Below are 16,019 nucleotides of genomic sequence, written 5' to 3'. Positions count from 1 at the left end.
GATTTACAGTTTTGACCCTACGTTTGAAATTGAATGATCGTTATGTGGGATCACTGTAAATGCAGAAATGTTCGCGGGGATTTTATTTCGCGGTAGGGAGAAAATGAAGTGTTTGTGGAGGTTTTGAGTTTGTGTTTGCAACAATAGTAGCGCTGCTGTCACACAATGGAATGGTTTTTCGCGGTGGTTTTGAGTTCGCGGTAAAGAGTTCACCGCGAAAACCATGAAGTCAACATCAAACCACTGCGAACATTTCTGCACTTACAGTACCTGATTACATTCAAACTTTAATTAGTACTGTAAATCCATTTAATGTCGCAGTTGGTAAATTTAGGGGTTTTGGGGAAAGGGAGTAGTTCACTGCATTTGATTTTAACAGTGGGAAGAAATACCACTGTATGAAATGTAATTAGTAATCAAATATTTGCAATGATGACATTTTAGCGGTTGACTAGTGACCGTTAAAGTAGCTAAAATTAGGTTACCGTTAACAAATCAAGAATTACAGCAGTCTGAAGAGGCCTCTCCCTCAAGTGATTTACAAAATAGAGGAAGCTTTTTGTGGAATACACAAAACTTATGCCTTGCTATACCTGTATCTGCAAGTTTTTAACATCCGTTTTTGTCACCTACAGCCCAAAAACGTGACATCGAGTACAAGCTGGGCAGCCTGCACTCCGCCCTGCGCCGTACGCTGGGTATCAGCCGCATGGGTCGCTCTCCGAGCCCCGGCCTGATGAGGACACGTTCGCGCAGCCCCAGCCCCACGCGCCGCGGCAGACCTACCTCCCCTACCAAGGGATTCGACAGCACCTTCGCCACCACCACGGACGGCATGGGTGACGTCATTCCCGAAACGGGCTCCCCCGGCGCGCTGGAGCGTAGCCTCAGCCCCGCACGCCGCTCCATGACCCCCACACGACTGGAGACCTCCGCTCAGGACATTGACCCCGAGGTCGTCCGAGGTGCTCTCAGGGACTTCCTTCAGGAACTCAAGGAATCACAGCGCGACAAGGTATGGTGGGACGTTTAGGATGTCTCTTGAACTTTCCCTTCCTCTAATAACATTATACAAGAACTATAAAACATTTCTCCATGTTTCATTTCTTTATTCCTTTCTTCTCTCTACTATCTCTTCTTCCATCCCTCTATCTCTCCGTTGTAACATTTTCCAGAAGTGGGTTTATTAGAAAATCGAAATTAATCTTTTTACTCTCTCCCTATTCCTCCTATGTGTAGTCTTTTTCACAAAGACTGTCTATCTCAAGAAAAGGGCTAGTATGGTATTCTCTCCTACCATGTTATGACTACAAGTAGCAGAGAACCAACCAAGTATTTAAGTCTTCAAAAATACATTTTTTCCCAGAACAGTTGCAGAATAGAACTCATTACCACCAACTACTGTGAATGCATTTAAGTTCGCGTGGTTTTTATTTTGCGCTGAGGCGAAAATGGAGTTTTTGCGGTGGGTTTAAGTTTGCGGCAGCGCTATAGTCACATACTGCTACAGTATTTCACAAAAATATAGTCACATACTGCTACAGTATTTCACAAAAATATTTGCAGTGGTATTAAGTTTGCGGTGAAACGGTCGCTGCGAAATCTACGAACATAAAACCAATGCGAACAATTCTGCATTAACACAGTACTACTGACAGCAGAAACCTTTAAACAATGCCTAGAGTTAGTGTCAATCAGGCTGTATGCAAATACTGATACAGGTGTCTTCATGTTCCTCCCCCCTAACAGGAGGATGCCCAAATCAATGGGAAGAACCTTCAGCGCCAGCTTTTGGACATGCAGAGTCAGAGGGACCTGTACGAGCAGCGTCTTCAGCAGCTCCAGAAGACTCTCGGAGAGACAGAAGAGGGTGAGGCTACAATGCTATGTGTTTTTGTGTGTGACGGGTGGGGGGCATATTCCTCACTGCTTAAGCCGGCGTCACAATTCATGCGAGCGTCGGCCGACTTTGTAGATCGCCTGAAGCTCGCCGATTTTCAAAATCGCCAGAGCGTCTTTTTTTCCAATGAAAATCTTGAGCGACGTCCGTCGAACACTAAAAACTAAAAATCCCCCGTGAGATGGTACCATCTTTTGGACATGGACAAAGTCAGTATCGACTCACCTGGTAAAAGGCCAATATTTGGATCAACTTTTATTTCTAAAAATCGCCCGAAGCCTGTGCAATCGACAGGACGTCGGCCGTACTTCGGCCGAAAATGCACATTTAAAGCCCAACTCGCTATTGGTCACAGAGTTAGACAGCAGGGAGAAGGTTAAAAGAAGCAGCTGGGCATGTCGTAACATGTCCTCATTTGGGCCTTCATACTGTGTGATACTTAACATACATCTATTGTATTTGCCCACTCTGTATGGAGCTGTACTGACTGGTTGCCATGGTGATGTTCTAGGTAAGAGAGGTTCCGACGGCCGTCTGAGCGCGGCGCAGACCGCCCTGATGCTGCAGGAGGAAACCATCCGCCGCAACGACCGCGAACGGAAGGGTCTCGTGGAGAAGGTGTCCACTCTGGAGCGCGGCCTCCAATCTGCCGAAACAGAGAAGAGGCAGATGGAGGTGAGTTCACTTTTTCGATTTTATCATTTTATCATTTTACACAATGGAAAAAGGGGAGGTGATCTCTAACCAGAACCTTAAGCACACTGAAGTAGCCATTCGGCACCCCATTCTCTATTGGTTACAGAGTTAGGCAATATAGAGAAGGTTAAACTCACTGAATCTTCCACTGATCTACTGGTCACGACAGACACATATATGATATGATAACTTTATTGCACAACAATTGTACAAGGTATAAAGTATGGCTGGTACATAACTACCATTCTATATATGTCTAAGGGCTAATCTACCTAATACAATAATTTATAGTATGGGTTTAGAATGGGTTCTTACAATTATTGGAGGAATTTCTATTGTCTAGACATTCTTTGATATATCATGATATGTACAGTATTTACAGGTTCATTGTAACTTCCCCAAGCTCTTTTCGACGAGTATAATGGACAGTGGACCACCGCTTAACGTCCCATCATGAGGAATGCAGCCCTTTCCAGTAGTATTATCTCAAATATCCCAGCAGTAGATATTAAAAAGCCTGTTTCATAACTTCAATTTGGCAGGTACGGCTGTATGCTATGTTACAAACAAACCAGGGAAAGTGAACTGACACAAACGTTTTTCTCAACTCTCTATCTCAGGATAAGATCAACAAGATGAAACAGAAGGAGGGAGCCCTGGACAGCGACAAGAAAAAGCTGAAGGAGAACTGGGACAACGCAGAGAACCGCAACACCAAGTCCGAGCTGACGCGCCGCGCGCTGGAGGGAGACCTGCAACGTATGCAGCTGGCGTTCAACGACAAGGAGACAGAGAACCAGGTTAGTTCATGTTCTTCCATTGCTTTCTGATGAGGAGCTGTAAGGTTTTGATTCTCTCAGAAATGAAAGTTATAATTTACAAAGCATGACTATGAAATACAGTCTTCTTCTTTCTTACCGCTTCACCTCACTGCTTTGTCCAGTCAAACCAGGACTTAGTCTAGTGCCCACCTCTTCGTAAGGGCCACTTTTCTGTGGTCCCCTACTGTAGATTATTTCCCATCGATGCAAGCGTTAATTGTCATAGTGGCCACCCGGCAACTGTGGCCATTTTCTTCAAGTATCACAGTGACTATAGATACAAGTTTGACTGAATACTCCTAAAAGAAGCACATGCTTCCCAAATTACTGTTTCTAATTCAGTCTGTCTGTTTGTATCTCCTTTAGGTATCTGTATAGCCGGTATAAACACCTTTCAGCGCAACACACCAGCTTAAGCATAACAGTTCTTAACTCAGTGTTTGTTACCTTTGCCAAGAAGGTTATGTTTTGCACAGCGTTTGTGTGTGTGTTAGTGTATCTGTAAACAGTATAACTTGAGAATGCTTGAATGGATTGTCTTCATACATGTACTTGGTATGCAGGTAGGTCTTCTTTAGACCTCAAAATTATTAGATTTTGGGCCCCCTAGTGGCTTGCTATGGTACTGCAGCGTAACTTCCAGGTTTGATATCCCGTTTCTATCTGCAATAGGTGCTTCAGAACCGTATTGACAGCCTGATGTGATTGTACAGTTCTTAACTCAGTGGTTGTTTCTATCTGCTCCAGGTGCTTCAGGGCCAAATCTTAACTCAGCGTTTGTTTCTTTAGTGTTTGTTTCTTTATGACCGTATAACTGTTCTTAACTCAGTGTTTGTGTCTATGTGCTATAGGTGCTTCAGGACCGTATCGACAGCCTGACCAAGCAGATCCAGGACCTGGAGGGTAAGGCCACCTCCCTGCAGCTGACTGTGGACAGGCTGTCCATGGCACTGGCCAAGACTGAGGAGGGCGAGAGCCAGCTCAAGGATAAGGTAAGGAACTGTTTTCAAGATGTTCACATTGTGGGGTCGTGTGGCATAACGGTAGGGTGTTCGACCCAGAACCCAGCAGTCCCGGGTTCGAATCCCCTGACGGCACCGATGTTGTGCCCTTGGGAAAGGCGCTTTACACGACTTTCTGCACTCGGGTGTAGAAATGGGTATATTGTCCTCTGTAGGTGGCACTGTTGAAATAATTTATGAAAAACATGAATGCAGTGCCACATCGTCCTTGTCTGTCCAAAAACGACATAAAACAACTGTTCTCAAGATGATAGAAGGTCCCCCTTTCTTCAGTGTCTCCTATATTTGGATCTCGTAGTCTCTGAACCAAACTTAGATCCCTCTTTTAACAGCTTGCAAGACAGATGCTCATAGTTGTGAAAAATGATAACAGATTTTAAAGGTCCCCTTTCTTCAGTGTCTCTCACATTTGGATCTCGAAGTGCATATGAAATCTGCAATAACCTTTAAAAGTCTGTGTGCTGAACTTAGACTCACCTATAGGCAGCTCATACTCATAGTTATGAAAAACTTAGTCTGTGTAAAACAAACTCGCAGTATCCAGGGTTCTTTTGAGCCTGATCAGTGGTAGAAGTGTGAGTCACTCAGGCTATAAAAAAATGTTCTTAATCGGACTTTACTGTCTTATTATTATGCTGCTCAGATTGTTTGACTGATTTAAAGCACATTACGTCCAAATAGAAGATGGAAAAGGAACTATTGAATCCACAAATTGTGTTACTAACGAATGTTTATTCCGCCCCCCTCCCCCCTTACAGGTTCAGAACCTCTCCATGACCCTGTCGGACAGTAACGCCACGTCGCAGACCCTGCAGGAGAAGATCCAGCAGCTCCAGAAGGCCCTCACCAGCAGCGAGCACGACCGCCGTGTGCTGCAAGAGCGTCTTGACTCCACCAGGTACTCGGTTACCATGGCAACAATCAACATTCCACCTGTTTAACTGTCGTTTTTATGACGATCTTAGCTTAAGAAACAATGTGTCAACACAGTGCACAAGATTCACCATTTTCTGCTTTGGGACATTCCTAGCACCAAAAAGATGCTTTTTCTCATTGCTGTTTTTGCTGTCACTGCTCTGACCCAGTTTCTCCTCCCTATTTCTCCCCTTTCAACCTCTCCACTCCCTCTCCCTCCCACAGGCTAAGTCATGTGTGCTGTGGGTAGGTCAACACTTTCCGTTTTTATTTTCTGTTTCTATATGTTACGATTTTCTTTTTTTGTATACAATTCTATACTATCGTGTACGGTTGTCTGTTCAGAAAAGTCTCCTTTCTTCACTTCAAAGTCTAGCTGCTTTGTTATATGTGAATTGACAGCTACATTGTATATCAGAAGTATTTTGCATGAGTACTGATGGAGTTCTCTCTCCACCAATCAGGCAAGCCTTGTCGGAGGCTAAGAAGAGCAACCATGGTCTTGGCGAGCGCGTGCAGCTGCTCCAGAACGAGAACGCAGAGGCGGATGTTCGCCGTATGGAGCTGGAGGGACAGGTCCGCCAGTCGCAACAGGTGGGGATGGCTTATGTTTCAATTCTGGTTTTACACTTCAGGGGTGCCAAAGCATTTGCACAAATTTTATGAGATTCGTACGAATGAGTATACAAAAACACACGAATCTTATGGAAAACGCACGAATCGTGGGAATATGCATGAATCTTATGTGACACGCAGTCTTTTTATGCAAACCGGCCAACTGCTACTTCAATCACTTGACAAAGCAGGATTTTCAACATGGCGTCGTCGAGATGTGGCGATGGAGAAGACGATGTGGCGTGCCGAAACGAAGAAAAAGAATAGCTCGCAAGCAATTAAGTACGTCCTCGGGACGGTATGCTCCGGTTCAATGATTTAAAATCAAAATGTCGTGGGTAGAAACACTAAGAAACATACCGCCCCCCAACGCCTAAAAAGACTCTGTGTTTGGGACAGAAGACCAAAAAGAAGAATCTACTGTTAACAACACTAAGCAAGGAAAGGTTAGGCTAAAGTTCATCCCTCTGACTCACCGTTTTGTTTGTCTCTCCCAGATGGTGCGTGAACACAAGAACTCGGAGGACGAGGCAATGCAGAGGATCCAGAAGGTTCAGGAGGACAAACGTGTCCTGCAGGAGCGCATCACGGGGCTGCAGCGTGTCATCGCACAGCTGGAGACCGAGAAGCGTGAGACGGAACGTTCCGCCGTCCGCCTGGAGAAGGACAAGTCTGCGCTGAAGAAGACCCTGGACAAGGTCGGTTAAAAACAGAAATACATCAGATCTCCTCAATGATTAAAGGCTTAGCTATAAACCATTGCGCCTATCAACATTCGTTAGAGACCAAGCAAATATTGCTGCAAACAGATAGCCTTATTCAAAATCTTATACAGTTGCTTGAGTAATTATTTTTGGCATAGACAGCCTTTTTTGTTTGAAAAGTATAAAGCTTTGGTTTTAAATGGATATGGATTCAAAAATCAGGTATTTGTAGTCTTCTATTATGTGACATAATGACAAAGACAGTTTTTCTTCCTTACTTTGACGATTCTTTATTTCTTTGTTTATTTGACTTAACCATAAGATTATAAATTATAATCTTAGGGTAAAGTCAAATAAACAAAGAAATAAAGAGTCGTATATCTGAATGGAGGGGGGGACAAAACAGATTTTGTTTTAAATTACCTCTACCAGTTGTTTCCCCTTCTGCAGTATTACTGTGCAAAAGCACCACCTAGCAGCCAACTCTTGAAATGCAGCCTACCCTTGTGGACTTGTGGACTGACAGTGCATTGAGATTTAACAAACATTCTTCGGAATTTTGGATAGGTTGAGCGCGAGAAGATGAAGACGGAGGAGACCACTCTGCAACTCGACAACGAGCGCTCCACCATCGAGCGCCAGATGGGCCAGCTGGAGTCGGAGAACGTGGAGATGCAGCGCCAGATCCAGTCACTCCAGGCTACACTGGCTGAGACTGAGCAACAACATGCACAGAGGTCAGTATGATTGTGGCAGTATTACAGCTCAAAAGCTCCACCTAGCAGCCAAAGTTTGAAATACAGCCCTCCATTTTCACTGAATTTTAAGATCCTGTGGGACAGACATGGGGCTGGCTCAGAAATACTTTATGTCATTAAATCTTCACTACAGCATGCACAGAGGCCAGTATTTGTGGCAGTATTACAGCTCAAAAGCACCACCTAGCAGCCAAAATTTTAAATACAGCCCTCCTTTTCACTGGATTTTAAGATCCTGTGACAGTGGGACAGACGTGGGGCTGGCTAAGAAATACTTTATATCATAAAATCTTCACTACAGCATGCACAGAGGTCAGTATTTGTGGCAGTGTTACTGTGCAAAAGCACCACCTAGCAGCCAACTCTTGAAATGCAGCCCACCCTTATCAACTATGTTTGAAGATCCCGTATCAGAGGGACAGACACAGAGCTAAGAAATAAATGCCTTAGATCTCAACATTTCCACATTGTGATTGAGACACCTTCCCCAGGTTAAGAAAGAAATATATATTATATATATGGCCTCCGTTGGGCAATATTGACCATGGTAAAATCCTTACTCACTAAACAGTCTTATACGAGTATGACAATCTCTACCACATAGATCAGATCTGTAAGCTGACTCAGTAAGAAAAAAATTTGTAAGAAAGAAAAAAATGCCAGAAAATCACAGTAATGATTCTTTATAGCTGTAATGAAACAGTATAGTCACACAAAATCATGAAACTGACACCGTAATTATATACTGTAAATGCATTTAAGTTTGTGTGGTTTTAATTTTGCGGCAGGGAAAGAATGGAGTGTTCGCCGTGGTTTCAAGTTTGCGTTTGAGACAAGGGGGTAGGAGGGCCAAAAAATTTTGCAATGGTTTTAAGTTCGCGGCAAAGAGCTTACCGCGAAAACCACGAACATAAAACCACCGCAAATATTTCTGCATTTACAGTATGTTAGAATAAAACTGTAAAGATGTATACTACAGAGCTATTATTGTACTAAACTGTTTCCCTGCCTGTCCAGGTTGATTGAGCTGACCACCCGACATCGCCAGGAGACAGAGATGGAGACCGAGCGGCTCAGGACTGCCCAGCTGCAGGCCGAGCGTACGCTGGAGGCGCGGGAACGTGCTCATCGCCAGAAGATCAAGGGACTCGAGGAGCAGGTACGTTTTCACGTGTTCGCTTTAGTAGCAAATTATATATATCGTATACCTCCTTCTCCTTGATTCTATCATCGTTCTAGCTTTTATCTTGAAAGAAATCTTCTTGCTTTGAAAGATGATTTTATTCCATGATGAAGAATGATTTTAAGACAGGAAAGTGGTCTGATTAGAGACCAGCCAGCTAAATTTTGTACCAGCTGCAGTGAACGCAATCAATTGCAAGTAGTTAAATCTTGATATGTCCGTAATGTTGCCTTGCCTAAGTTTTGTTGCCGACAGAGTGTGCTGTAATATTTGTTGTTGAAACCCATGTTAAAATATTTTTTTATACTTGCGTAAATGTTTTCTTTTGCCTTTAACCTTCTCCCTGCTGTCTAACTATGTAACCAATAGGGAACTGGGTACCAAATGGCTACTTCAGTGTGCTAAAGGTTAATCGTGTATTTCTGTGGTTGTACCCAGATCGCCACCCTGAAGGACCAGCTACGTCAGGAGATGCAGAAGAAGCAGCAGCTTCTGACCCGCTCCGCCCGCGCCCTGGAGGAGTCACGAGACATGCACGGCATGCTGGGAGACTCCCTCCGCTCCGTCGCCCGCGACACCTCCCTCGACCCCCTCCTTCTGGAGCACGAGACCAAGAAACTGGACGACTCCATGGACTACGCCGTGCGCATGGGAGCCACCTCCCCGCCGACGAGTCTCGGGCGGCGCAACGGCGGTCGTAGCACCTCCCCCTCCAGGATCGGGCGTCCGTCTTCGACATCAACCCCTGCTGCTGCGGTTCGTCGTTCGCCGACGGCCAGCATCGCTCGCCGTTCCAGTCCGACACCGAGCTCCCTTCGCCCATCTCTCAGGAAGTAGGGAGTCACTGGGCGCGCTCAGTTATATCATAACCAGTGTTAAGCTCACGAGCCAAAGCAAACAAGTCCATCTAAGCACAAGACTAGTCATTCTTCCAGTCGTAGCTGACAAACTATTAGACCTCCGTGCAGCCAAGCCTGCTTTACGCTCTTCTTGATAGTTCAGGAATTTCTCCGCCATCTTTTGATGAAATTTGAATCTCGTGCACTTGAAATTCTAACATGGTGTTTCGCACCTTTAACTTCCCACTGCAGGGAAAAAATATATATATGTATGAATTATAGGTAGCACTTTTGAGGCAATAAGTGACTTGTGACGTCCCGATATATGCAAACATTCATAGCAGACAGTAGCGGAGCCTAGAAAACAAGAACATTTTTGCACAGTAGCATTGAAAACCAGCACAGTAGCGTTGAAAACCAGCAAACAAGAAAGGTGCTTTTTTTATGCGGTCTGATCTTTGCAGTGTGCCTTTCCCTTTGGTGCGGCAAAGAACCATGAGTGCAGCTAAGAAATAAACTTAAGAATCATCTGAGAAACAATATAGCGTACTATTGTGACAATGATCATTCCGCAAGGTACTCAATTTTTACAAAATACTAGAGGAATCTATTCCAATCTATTCCATAGAACTGTAGAGAAAGTTTTGGGAAGAGTGGACATATCAGGATTTTCCAGAATGATTCGGAAGACTGAAAATGGGAGCAACTATATCACAAGGGCAGGGATACTTAGTTTCATGTGTACTTCTGTAATTTGCACTAGTTTGTGATGTATAGAGTGATACGTGATTGAGATATTTTCCAATATGTGCAGTGTGCAAAAAATATAGCATAGAGGATGATAATAATGAAAACTGAAGAGTTTGAGTTGACTTGAAAAGTGTGTGCGATGGGATATACTCGGATGATGACACTTGACACAGTTAGGTATCAGGTTGTGCTTGTCTTTTACTAATAGTGTGAACAATACTGAGTGAACGGGCATTGCTAGCATGCTGTTATTAACTTACATGTAGTTTGGATGATTTGTTACTTCTCAAGTGCGGAAGGAAGGCAATAAGAGTTGAAAGCTACCGGCAAGAATTGAGACAGAATGATTTTGTGTCAGAAGAAGTAACGAAGAATGTTTATATTATGATATATTGATTGTGTGAAAAGCCACTCGTTTGGCAATCTTTGATTTAGTGTAAGCTTGTGTGTATGTAAGGTTGTTGAATAGTACTCCCCCGCCCATTTGCTATGGTTGCTCCCACTTAAGATGTACTTAATTACATTACCGAATCGACCAATGATGTACAACATTTCTATGACAATATTTCCACTTGGATTGTATGTAATAGAAGCAGTGGATTCCGTGACACAGTTTTTTTTGCATTGCCTACTGATAAAAGGATGTATATGATTTGCTAAGTATGAGGAGTGGGTAAGAAATTGTATTGTCTGCAGTGTGGTCAGTTTGTAGTGTTCTCTACCCTTTCGTACGTTTTGATGTAGCTTTGTTATATGTGTGTAATGAAATATTAGTATTTTCTGATCCATTTTATGTAGTCATTTGCATGTAGATCATTTAGTTTATAGAAAGGATATTTTGCAGCATTTTTTTGCACAAATCATTAATGTGGATGTCTTCTACTAGTCCGTCCGTTGTGAACTTATTTTTGCCTTTCTGCAATTTTTTGTTGTCATGGCTGAGAGGATGCGCTGAAGAAGATTGTGAATTGTTCCTGTATGTCACCTTGTGCACCAAATGGTTTTACTAACGGTTGGGAACCAATAGAAGAGTGTATTTTGGTGTGGAAAACTCTGTTGTAGTTGTCATTACTTGCTTGCTGTTAGTGTGGCGTCTGTGTAGCACAGTGGCAGAGCATCCGGCTATGAAAGCTGTTTTGATTATGTAACCAATAAGACCCAGGTTCAATCCCCAGTGGAGTACCCAGACATGTCCGGACATGCACCCAGACGTTGTGCCCTTGGAAAGGCACTTAACACACATTTCCCATGTCCTAAGCCCAGCAGTAGGGTTTGGGTTGGCGTTAGGAAGGGCATCCAGCCGTAAAAACTCTTACTACAAAAAAGACTTGCACTTGATGAGGAGTTCTGGGGCTTTCCCATCAATGTGCAAGCACGTCTAACCCCCAGATGATGGGGAACAAAAGACGTAAAATTGGATAGAGAGATAGAGAGTGTCAGTACAATCATGTATTTATATGTGTATTATTTATGTATTTATTGGTTCAGCATGTACATGCCAGGGTTGCCTAACTAGCTGGAGGCTATTACTAAGGGTGAACCCACGTGCAGTTGTATTGGACTGAAGGTCTTGAACCACTCACACCGGGAAGGAGCCCTACTCTTTTACTCCTTGGATAAGTGCAGTGGGTTCTTTAACGTGCTTGAAGTGTGGCTCTATTCAAACACGGGACCTCCATTTAACTCCCTATCCAGGGACGTCCCTAACCGAAGCTAGGTACTCATTTACTCCTGAGTGAAGTGAGGAAAGTCGTGTAAAGTGCCTTTCCCAAGGGCACAACATCGGGGCGTATCGATGGTTTCGAACACGGACCTCTCGTATGTGTATTATTTAGATGGCGTTTCAGTAACGGCCTTTTGCGTAACTTGTTCAGTGAGGAGGCCCCAACATTTTAGTGACAATAAATTGCACTCTACGATAGTTGTAAGAAATAAAAGATACCCGTAATCAAGACGGCATGTTTACATCGGCCACTTTATGAAACGTTTCCGTATTTCTGCGACACTAAACGAGACTAATCGATATACATGTATTTGAAAGATAATGGGTGATAATAGCGAAACAATACACATCATACGGCAGATTAGGCGGGCCAACTGTCGGAAAATCAGACAATCTCCTTTTATCCTTAGAAACGTCTAGAACAGTCGGTATGATTGATCCATTCATGGAGCTAATAAACAGTACATCTAGTCCCCCAAAAAATTAATAGATATGCACGACAAACTTGAGAGAAAATCCTACACAAAACAATCTTTATTTTAATGATAATAACAACTTTTATTTGCAAATTCATGTCCGTAGGCTAATTGCAAGGGTACAAACAGTAGAAAGGGTAACAATGGTAACAAGTGTTTATTCTATGCATCGATCTAACTAATATTTCTACATACAACATAACTGGGGGGTTTGAATTCTTCATTGAATCAATTCACACAAAAACAAGTACAGCGACTTTTTGCAATGTCTTCTACAACTGTATATGCAAACAAACAATTGAATACAAAAGAATTAATTACGCCCAAGTATATGGATAAGTCAACATGTCGGGTTTAATATATATAACGTATCACTTATACTTCTAATTCTAAGGTCCAAACATTCTTTGATATATTTACCTTTCTGTACACAGTAAGGGTTGCCAATGAACGGTAAACTCCAAAGTCATAGATTCGCACGCAAAATAAGATAAATCATGGCGTTTTTATTTCCCTTGTCCTAAAATTAAGAAACACAGTCACTACAAAAGTGCATTAATCTGTTGGGGTACTACTAGTATAAATTTCGTTGCAGGTTCATCGAATTAACGCTTTAGGTATAGCAAACGGAGGCGTTGGATAAAATGCAACGAACTTACGGGGGGTAGAAGACTTTTTCGTTTGGTCTGTCTTAACAAACTTATTCTGAATTTAATGTTTTCTTGAGAAAGCTTCGTTTATTTTCAGTAGACGAAAAGTTGAGTTTATCATATCTAGTAAGACTCTTGGTTGAAGCCGACGTCGGCTTTTTGACATAACAAAAGGACTGGTGATTTAACAAACATATTCGGAAGTTAATCTTTTCTTCGAGAAAACTTAAATTCTAGATCTTTCCTTGTAAGACTCTTGAAGTCGGCGTCGGCATTTTGAAAGACCAAAACGACTGATGACAATCAACTCCTCAAGCCGATCAATAGCAATGCACCTTTCAGACAATACTTACAACAACAACAAACTCTTTACCTGTCCGACCAAGCTGTAAAGATGCGCTCCGATTGTTTACACGTTCATTTATTACCTGTATTGTCTGTTTCTTTTATGTCGGCATGTCACAATAAGAACAATAGAGGAAGGGAAGTCTTTGATGCGCACTTTAAAAACGCCACGCGCTAAATTCAGACCACAGTTCGCTACTGACTCTTGACAACAACACGAGTACGTTCTCTCTCGATCGATTTGTTATCAGTATGACAGGAGAAAGCTTCTCGGGACAGATGAGCGGATCACCGAACGACACTCTGCACCGCTACGACACCGAAGGCATGCCGCAGGACAACCCGCCTCAGACCGGCAGCTTCCCGCCTACAGACCACAGCGGACTCGGCACCACGTCTCCCTCGGACAAGGCCCAGTCCGACACCGAGAAGAACACCGAGGCAACCAGTGCCAACCGTCGGCGCAGGAAGCAGAGACCCGCCGGCAAGCCTCCCTACAGCTACGTGGCCCTCATCACCATGGCCATCGTCAACTCCCCTGAGCGGAAAACCACCTTGGCGGGCATCTACAAGTTCATCATGGACCACTTCCCCTACTACCGGGAGGCCGACAAGAAGTGGCAGAACTCCATCCGCCACAACCTGACGCTGAACGACTGTTTCGTCAAGCTGGCCCGGCATCCCAACCGTCCCGGCAAGGGCAGTCTGTGGGCGCTGGATCCCGGGGCAGAGGGCATGTTCGACAACGGCTCCTACCTCAGGAGAAGGAGCAGGTGAGAAAGAATCCTATGACTTATGTTGTTTGGCCTTGCGAAATAATGTCTCTGCGACAGCATTTGTGTTTTTTTTTCTATATCTAAGTCGACGAATGTTTATCGTGTATAGTAAATCCAATGCATTGTGTGTGTGGCGATTGCAATGCGACAGTCATACTAAATGAAATGTTTATTCATCCAGGTACAAGAAATCGCACCAGACCAGAAACAACCTCCTGCCCGCCGGCTACCCGCCCCAGGTCCCCGTGCAGTCCTACCCACCGCCGCCCTACCCCAACATGGCCCCCGTCACCGGCACCACCCCGCTCTTCCTCTCCACGTCCTACCCACAGACGACCTCGGCCCAACCCTCGGGGCACCTCGGCACGTCGTACCGAGGGTCTCCGTCCAGTACCGGCGTGATGTCGGCCAGTCCGGACAGCTCGTCAACAGACGGCAGCGTGAGTGGAGGGTCATCACCGGGCGGACAGACGTTAGGTAAGGACACGCTACGATTGCTTAAAATTCAATTAATCTAAACTAGTAGTACTTAAGATGTGTGATCTGCGTTCTTTCTGCGTTTGTCATTTTTGTGGCTATTATATTTTGATATGGCCATAGCAACTATTTCACGCACTGTTATCCCTGTAGAGTAGGGGCGATCTAATCGCTATGCCTCACCCAGTATGCAGTATTGACAAATGTCTGATCGCGTGTTTCTCTCTCTCCATCTTCAGGATTGTCTCCGGTTGATGTCAGCACCTTCCAACAAGGGCTCCTCACCACTGCGCCACCTAGCGGCTTCAACAGCAGACCCACCCCCTTCACCAGCACAGCGGCCGCCGCCACGTCCTACTCCACCCCGTCCAACACCAACCCCGCCGCTCTCTACCAGAGACCGACCCCGCAGACACAACCGATCACCAACAGCTCGTCATACGGACCACCTCACAACATGTACCGACCGTCTCCCTTCACAGCCGCCGGTACCGGGAACAGCTACCCGCAGACGGGGATGTACAACGGCTACTCCGCGCCTCAGGGAAACAACGGCTACTACAACATGAACTCTTTGTCTCACTTCCACGGTGGTAACATGGAGATGTACACAAACTGTCTGTAGATGATTAGTCAGTAACAACACATAATTATAGATTCGGACACCAATGAACAGACTGCAATGTTGTGTGAAATTCGAAAATCGTTAAACCTTAGCATAAATATACCCGCAAATTCTTTGCACTGATCTCACAACCGTCGAAACATTGGTAGCCTTTGAACTTGAATAATGTATTTTTGTGTATGCAGTTTGCACACGAGAAATGTTGAGATCTTATGTTGTTGTGTTTGCATAACGGAAAATGTACTGACATTGTAACATCGAGCTAATGATTTCCTTTTATTTGAATACACCTGATTTGGCTTGTCCGCTGTAAGCTTGTCAATACCAATTGTAAATGTATGTGACGTTGTAAATGCACAGAGTGTAAATAAATGTTTATTTTATTGTGTCTACAATGGTTTCATTTTCAAATCTTTCCTATGGAATACTAGAACAAAAGATGTTCACACAAGAACCCCCGTAAAATCACCGCTCGATCGTCTTCGAAACATAGCGTTATAGGTTATTCAAACGGAACATTTCCTTGGAAACATCCTGCGGATCCTCAAACGGTTTTGAGACTAGGGCTAAAGTAAATTGGAGATAAGCGGGCGATGCCGCATATATCCTTAAAAGAGCATTTCACTCCAGAAGCGGGTGTTGGTTTCTGATAGATTTTATTTTTTTCATCGACTTTTGGCTAAATTATATAAATATATAATTACGCCAGCTGTCTTTTCGACAATAGACTTTTTCTAAATCCAT

The 16,019-nt window shown here is 44.0% G+C and overlaps 2 protein-coding genes across 2 annotated transcripts in view; both read left to right on the top strand.

Annotated features, from left to right (window-relative positions):
- Positions 1-11,254, top strand: part of LOC136443379 (rootletin-like) — a 75,275-nt gene extending 64,021 nt beyond the window's left edge. The window contains exons 27-37 of the mRNA XM_066440600.1: positions 636-1,015; positions 1,750-1,870; positions 2,412-2,575; positions 3,217-3,396; positions 4,269-4,409; positions 5,198-5,337; positions 5,819-5,948; positions 6,467-6,667; positions 7,241-7,410; positions 8,449-8,590; positions 9,053-11,254. Of these exons, the coding sequence (XP_066296697.1) occupies positions 636-1,015; positions 1,750-1,870; positions 2,412-2,575; positions 3,217-3,396; positions 4,269-4,409; positions 5,198-5,337; positions 5,819-5,948; positions 6,467-6,667; positions 7,241-7,410; positions 8,449-8,590; positions 9,053-9,451 (2,168 nt within the window). The 3' untranslated portion in view covers positions 9,452-11,254. The remainder of the gene's footprint in view (positions 1-635; positions 1,016-1,749; positions 1,871-2,411; positions 2,576-3,216; positions 3,397-4,268; positions 4,410-5,197; positions 5,338-5,818; positions 5,949-6,466; positions 6,668-7,240; positions 7,411-8,448; positions 8,591-9,052) is intronic.
- Positions 11,255-13,574: 2,320 nt separating this feature from the next.
- On the top strand, positions 13,575-15,670 carry LOC136443619 (forkhead box protein E4-like). Its single transcript, XM_066440935.1, has 3 exons — positions 13,575-14,170; positions 14,355-14,650; positions 14,890-15,670. The coding sequence occupies exons 1-3, from the start codon at positions 13,650-13,652 to the stop codon at positions 15,273-15,275; spliced, it is 1,203 nt and encodes a 400-aa protein (XP_066297032.1). The 5' UTR covers positions 13,575-13,649; the 3' UTR covers positions 15,276-15,670.
- The last annotated feature ends 349 nt before the right edge of the window (positions 15,671-16,019 follow it).

The sequence above is a fragment of the Branchiostoma lanceolatum genome, chromosome 10 (genome assembly GCF_035083965.1).
Source record: "Branchiostoma lanceolatum isolate klBraLanc5 chromosome 10, klBraLanc5.hap2, whole genome shotgun sequence".
NCBI lineage: Eukaryota > Metazoa > Chordata > Leptocardii > Amphioxiformes > Branchiostomatidae > Branchiostoma > Branchiostoma lanceolatum.
Note: the sequence above shows the minus strand (reverse complement) of the source record. Positions and strands in the feature narration are given on the sequence as shown.